Here is a 7,256-nt window from a genome sequence, read left to right on the forward strand (position 1 = left end):
GAGTGGAACATGTACTAAGTTTTCACTGTGCTATCTCTTTTTCTTCCTAAATATTTTAAAATTGTTTGTGGAAGAAAACCAACATTTCTTGTGTTCTTTTCTGAAGAGCTCTTGTTGCAAATGCTTAAATCTCTGAAGTAGAGCGAAGTGGAAGAAAGATTGATACTGCTTTCCCTTTTCTTAAGCACAATTCAGGTCTTAGCATAGCAAGCATTGATATATCCCAGCAAATTATTGGCAGATAAAGTGATCACTTGAAATTTGAGTATTTCAACAGGATTAGCCCTCATTTTCAAGGAGGGCTGCATTTTGACTCTTTTTCACAATGACCTATTTTCCATGTTACTGAGTGCTGCTGCTTTACCTGCCTCTTAATAAGAGGGTTTTAAGTGAACCTTAAGACTGTTGGCAGATCTTGATCCTCAAAGACCCGGGTGTTCTCTTGGCAAAGATCGTCTTCTTCTCAAGAAGGAAGATCAGATTATGTTCTTAAATCACCACTGGCTTCACAGAACAGCTGAACAGGCAGTCAGCAGCATTTTCAGGGTATTTCCTAGATAAACTGTTTTTAATGCCTTGTTCACAGGAGTTTTAGCCATTGAAATGCCAGTCTGCCTGGTGCCACTGCTGGCCTACACACATCTGAACTTTTCTTGGTTAATGAAATAAAGATAATATAATGTGGGTGCTTGTGACAACAGGGGATTGAGATCAGTGACATGCCAGGTCCATTGCAGTCCTCTCTTATTTTTCTAATAATCTCATATGGAAGAAAAATCAGTAAACATTACCCAAAATGCCTTGTAGTCTGTCACAGTTTCCCTTAGCATTGTTTAGGAGATGTGTGTCTTTCCAATGTAGGACAGTAAGTAGGAGTCAGGCCAAAATGTTAAACTTCGATTTGTGCTATAGGTTAGAAACCTGTACTTAATGATCTATATGCATTTAATCATTTGCAAAAGTGGATTTATTTACAGACTGAAGGCAAAAAAACTTCAGTTACAGAATATAGTGATGCTGTCAGGGTGAAGTAACAATTGTTTTACTTTGGCCAAACTTGAAATATTTATGAAATTCTACATAATTTACAATCTTACAAAAGCTTATAGTAGCCATTGTGTGTAATCTTGTGAGATGTCTGATATATTTCTGTTGTGCTTTGCTTGTTCACCCTTAGACTCAGAGTAGAGTCCTTTTTATTAAAAGCACTTTTCTGTTGATTAGTGATTGTCACTTCTGTTTCATGATTTTCTAGGCAGTGTTCACTGACTTGGAGATTCTTGCAGCAATTTTTGCCAGCGCAATACATGATGTAGATCATCCTGGGGTTTCAAACCAGTTTCTTATCAACACAAGTAAGTTCTATATTCAGTAGTTTCCTCAAAAATTTGCTGCAAGACCTGCACGTAGTGCCTAAAAAACAGAGTCCTTGTTTGCTTCTATCTTTTCTCAGTAAGTAGATAGGTGATTGTATTTTAAACTGAATATTATTTTGCCTTTCTTGTAACTTCAGAAATAATACATCCTCTAGCAAGAATTACTAAGATATGAACTGTAATCATGGCACTGTTTCAGTGTATTCTTGTGGTGTCTCCTGGAAGGCTTATATTAAATAAAGTTGTGGGAGAAGAATGAAGTGAGAGTAACTAAACAGATGAAAAATAGTCAACGGTAATTTACGGGTTATATTAGAAGCTTATGATGTGACAAAGGATAGCCATAAATTAAGGAATTCGGAAAACAAGTTTCTTTTCAGCAAGCAAACTGACAGGCCTGTCTCTTGTGTCTCCCTGACTGCTGTACTTGGTTTCTGCTGTCTTTATACTCATTCCTCTCAGACTGAATTTTCTCAGACAGTTCCTGCATTTTATGACAAACTGTTTGGTTTTGGCGAGTCTCTTGCTGACCCTCTATGGAGGGAAAAGGCCTAACGAAACGAGACCCTTGTCATGTCCTAATTGAAACCAAATATGCTTGTTTTGCACTTCTCGTGGCTGTTCTCTGCAGCGTTGTATGAACCCTCTCCCCCTTTTTTGTTCTTCTACTAGAAGAAAAAGACTATTAGGTTTGTTGAACCTGATAGTAACACAATTACTGAACGGCTTGTTGCCCCAGAGTAACCTGCTCTGATTTCAGTGGCCTATGTTCTTATTACAAGTGGGTAGCATGCTGTAGGTCAATGCAAGTTCCACCATACTTTATTTCTTTTGCCATCTGTCAACTTCTCTATGTACAGTAACTGACCCAGAAGTATAAAAGTTGAAATAATACTAATAATCCAAGCACAGAAGAAGAAAGAGCTACAGAAATGGAAACATACCTAGGGTTGTGTACTTGACCCATCTGGGTACACATTTATAGATACTGTCACTTCTGCACTTGGGTGAATCTGTTGTACCAGTGTTAAAATAGTATGACCCCAAATCAGTGGTATAGTTTGAAGAAGGGAGCTCCTGTTCTGACTCCTTGCAGCTCTATGTTCGAATAAGACCTCCACTCCTGTTTAGGCTGCATCTAATTTTATTTGCCTTAATGGCCTGAGGGCTGCCCTGTAGTGCAGTTCAATTCCATGACTCATCTGCTAGGAGAAAGATTGGGATTGACTTTAGATTTCTGGTGCTTTTTTGGTTACCAGTGCAGAGACAAAGACAATCTAATTTAGGTGTTGATTTTCTGAACCTCTAGATGCTAATTTCCTTCCATCTAGTTTGTTTTCCAGTGGTCCTTACAGTGTAATAACATTTCCCTAAGAGGTAGAAGAATACACTTTTAAAAACACTATAGACTTAAAGTATGTGCATATTTGCTATATTGCAGCTTATATTTTATAATTGCTCATGTAATATTTCTGCATTTCCCTATTTGATTAAAAGTATATACACCACTGTCTGAAAATCTGATTCCTCTTCAGTGCTATTACAGAACAAACAAATAAGGATTGTACTACATCAAAGGATATGCTTATTTGATCACTGTAACTCTGTCCTTCCAGCTTCTAATGTGTTACAAAAGTTACTAAGGGGGAACTTCCTTCCATTTCCAACTCTGTTGCAAAGTTGAACACTGTCTGTAACTCCAGCCCTTCCAAAATGTTATGGCAGTGTTGAGTCTTTTGCAGTTGAGGGTCATCAGAAGGCTGTTAGAAAGGAAAATGAACTAGTATCTGTCATCTTTGTAACAAAAATAACAGAGCTTTGTAAAGAAAAATTTCTGTGAAAGATGAAAGAAAGATCATTTGACAAACATGCTTTCTTTGTCCTTTTGCTATTATGATTTTGCTGCCATCAGGATAAGGAAAGATTGAGGAAGGGCTTCCTGATTCTAAAGACTGATTTATTCAAGGCAGGAGGGGAAGAGAAGGGAAAAATGTATAATGAGACTTTAGATCAGAGTTTTTATAGATGCCCCGTTGGGCCAGAGTGATATTGAAATGAAGCTGCTGTAAAAGAAGACAAAGAGTAGAATAGATTGACCTATGGTTAGATTTAGGGTAGAACAAATGTAATAAATAAAAATTAATATCACACATGACAAGTGTGATTGCATAAGAATACTTGCTTTTTATGACAGATTCATTTGCAAGCTGTGTCATAAACCATATGGAAGCTGACCATGCAGTTTCCCTGGGTAGAATCTAAAGCTGTGCAGAAAATTGTCTTAACTCTGGTTATTTGTCAGAGTTGGCTGATCAGCAGGTGTGCTGATGCAGACCTGGTGTGTGTGCTTTGGCACAGGCATTGCTAGGAAGGTGTATGTAACTCTCACAGCCGCATGGAGTGACAGAGTTACGAATACTTCTGTTGGAGAAGGCAGCATGATGGCGTCAGGCATTGACACCCTCGAGTATGAGGCAGTAGGCAAGGCCACTGACTGCATTGTCAAACCACGTGAACTTCCTTGAAAAAGACTAGAGGTGTAACTATTGCCATCCTACCAGCCTTCTCTCAAAATATCCAGTCGTTATGGACTAACGACACATAGGCCTAATTGGCGAGACACCCAAGTGCCTTAGCTGACTGCGTGGTTTGCAAACCAAGATGTGCACTCTCTGCCTGATGTGCAGCAAAGCCTCAGCTACCTATTCCCAGTATGAGTGCTGGATAGCTGCCACTTGACTTAACAGTGGAATTTTAGTGGTTGTGGTGGGAGGGAGGCGTGAGAAGAGAACACCTCAGTGTGTTTAAGTCTTTCTATGCATATAATATTTTCCATGTTGATCTCATGCAGGTGTGAAAATGTATTCTGAAAAATACCTTCCTTGTATTTTTTGACGAACTTGCTGCTCCAGGCGTGTGTATATGCTTCACTAAAAATAATTTTATTTTGCTCGGCATACTTTGCATTGGTTTGTTAAGATGTTCAGTCATTAATTCTGTAGCTTTGGATACTGTGTGAACTATAGAAGCTGTTTCTAAAAGTTCATCTATAGATCTTGTTATGAACGTAATGAATTCAAAAGTTCTTAAGGGATTTGGTAGAAGCACAGGCTTTAGTAACGTTCTGCTCTACGATTGTTATTACAGATTCTGAACTCGCCTTGATGTACAATGACTCATCAGTACTGGAGAATCATCACTTAGCTGTGGGCTTCAAGCTGCTGCAGGAAGAAAATTGTGACATTTTTCAGAATTTGACCAAAAAACAGAGGCAATCATTGAGGAAAATGGTCATTGACATTGTAAGTTCTGCTTGAGAGTCCCCCTTCTATAGTGCTAGTGATTGAATAATAAAACACAGGAGTGTTTTATGATAAATTGCATGTCATTAGACCCATAACCAATGAAGTAAAAGTTGGAAGTTTTATCATGTCTCATCTAAAATGAATAATGGGTTCTCTTCAGTTTTAATAACCATCAGTACCTTTTTAGAAGGTATACAATCCTGTTTCAAACTGATTTTATACTGACATGTCACCATCACAGTTGGAATCACAGAGTTGATGATGAATTTAGTCTGATCAGATCATTCTGAACAATCATTTTGTCATTCTTAGAATGCTCAAAATAAAAACTTCCTATTTTGGGCAATCATGATGTTCACGACTTAGAATTTAATAGTGTATTCAGACACAGGAGTTACAGGATCCCTTTAAAACTCTATTTGAATTCAAAGACTGTTGGGTTTTTTTTTCAAATCAGTAGAATAATTTACATAATATTAATATCATTTCTTTCAAGGTACTTGCAACAGACATGTCTAAGCATATGAATTTACTGGCTGATTTAAAAACCATGGTTGAAACCAAGAAAGTGACTAGTTCTGGCGTCCTGCTTCTTGACAACTATTCAGACAGGATTCAGGTAAGCAAATGCATCTGCAAATAGTGACCTGTATTAATTTACATCCTTAATAGCATTGGTTTGCCCCTCTCCAGCATGGGTTAAACCAGCCGTCCATTCTCACTTCGTGACACTCTAGCTTCCCTCCATACCCTCTTATGTTTCCTACCTGTGACATGCTCTTTTGAGTACTGGTTGACTCTGAGACTAGCAAAGTGCTATAGTATTTCTGGATGAAATGAGGCTTTGGCCTTCCCTTCAGATTATCAGCACCTGATTGGTATTTCTCTGAAAGATTTTTCTTTCCATTATACAGACAACAGCAAGGTAATTCATGACTATTACTGCAAGTGTGAAAAACACCCAAGCACTAAGATTTTGCTGTTTAGAATAAATCTTGTGCTACAAGTATTTTCTAGCTTCTGTTTCACAGCCACCGAAAGTGTAAATGGAAAAAGAGCAGGTTTTCTCCAGTGTAATAACACCACAGGTGTTCAATCTATTTTAGGTTCTTCAGAATATGGTGCACTGTGCAGATCTAAGCAACCCAACCAAGCCACTCCATCTCTACCGCCAGTGGACAGACAGAATAATGGAGGAATTTTTCCGTCAGGGGGATCGGGAAAGAGAGAGGGGAATGGAGATAAGTCCCATGTGTGATAAGCACAACGCATCTGTAGAAAAATCACAGGTAATTGATATGCTTAGGCAGTTACATAACACTGTATGACACTTCAACAGAAAAGGGTGGTCTGTAGCCATATTTAGATTAATTTCTGAATGTACAGTTTCCCTTTTTGTCCCCTCCTAATTAATTAATTCAACTCCTAAGTAATGAGGGGAGTGGAGATTTTTGCTGAAATTATGAGGAAAACAGAGCATGGCAGTGTGTTTACTGAAGGGGTTCCATTGCTGTCAGAGTCTGCAATTGAGTGTATGTGTCAAAAGAGAGTATTGTACAGCTGCTCATTGGGGTTTCTTTCAAAAGCAGAATTAAATATAAAGCAGCTCTCCGGCTCACTAAATGCGGTGGAGTTGTCTGTAATGAACAGTTCATTTGGAAACAATCCTTTCCAAGGTCTTATCCAGTATTGTGACTCAGACTTTGGAAATGTAAAATGCCCTACTGACTACATGGAACAACATGGTTTCCTTTCAGCCACCTTTATGGGTAGTGCATTTAGTCTCTTGGTAGCATTACATTTCTAAAACTTTGCATGACTTATAGGAATAGTTGGTTTTTTTTCTTTGTGAATTAGAGCTCATCCTAATTTTGTATTACTTGAAACAGGTGGGTTTTATAGACTACATTGTTCATCCTCTTTGGGAGACATGGGCAGATCTTGTTCATCCGGATGCCCAGGATATCCTAGATACACTGGAGGACAATCGAGAGTGGTACCAGAGCACAATCCCTCAAAGTCCCTCTCCTGCACCTGATGACCAGGAAGAGGGTAGGCAGGGCCAAACTGAAAAATTCCAGTTTGAACTAACACTGGAGGAAGATGGTGAATCAGACACCGAAAAGGATAGTGGAAGTCAAGTAGAAGAAGACACCAGCTGCAGTGACTCCAAGACTCTTTGCACCCAGGATTCAGAATCCACTGAAATTCCTCTTGATGAGCAAGTTGGGGAAGAAGTAGAAGAGGAGGAGAACCAGACGGAACCTTGTCTGGTAGAAGTGCACTCTCCTGACATATAATAATGAAGACTCATTCTCTTTCACTCTTGCCCTCTCCCTTTCTTTTCCTCTTTCTCTTTCTTGTTTGTTTTGTTAGGTAATGGTTTCTGAAGTGTATGTCATATGCTACAACCATAGTCACAACTTGCTGTCATCTGCCAGGACGTTGTTGATCAAAACTGACCTTGATGATTCAGTTTGGCACTCAGGAATATTGTAACCAGAATTGTCACCTCCATGGCATCAGAAAGCAGGGGGGGAGAACATCCATAAACTCTCCATTTAATAAGCTCTCC

At 38.8% G+C, this 7,256-nt stretch overlaps 1 protein-coding gene across 1 annotated transcript in view; it reads left to right on the forward strand.

The window, feature by feature from the left end:
- The window catches only part of LOC311203746 (3',5'-cyclic-AMP phosphodiesterase 4D), a gene marked incomplete at both ends in the record, with an annotated part of 46,942 nt that extends 39,961 nt beyond the window's left edge, over nt 1-6,981 (forward strand). The window contains 5 exons of the mRNA XM_084278504.1: nt 1,256-1,355; nt 4,524-4,678; nt 5,178-5,300; nt 5,788-5,970; nt 6,571-6,981. Coding sequence (XP_084134630.1) covers nt 1,256-1,355; nt 4,524-4,678; nt 5,178-5,300; nt 5,788-5,970; nt 6,571-6,981 — 972 coding nt within the window. The remainder of the gene's footprint in view (nt 1-1,255; nt 1,356-4,523; nt 4,679-5,177; nt 5,301-5,787; nt 5,971-6,570) is intronic.
- Between the last annotated feature and the right edge of the window lie 275 nt (nt 6,982-7,256).

Source organism: Gallinula chloropus, assembly GCF_964237585.1.
Source record: "Gallinula chloropus genome assembly, chromosome: Z".
Classification (NCBI taxonomy): domain Eukaryota; kingdom Metazoa; phylum Chordata; class Aves; order Gruiformes; family Rallidae; genus Gallinula; species Gallinula chloropus.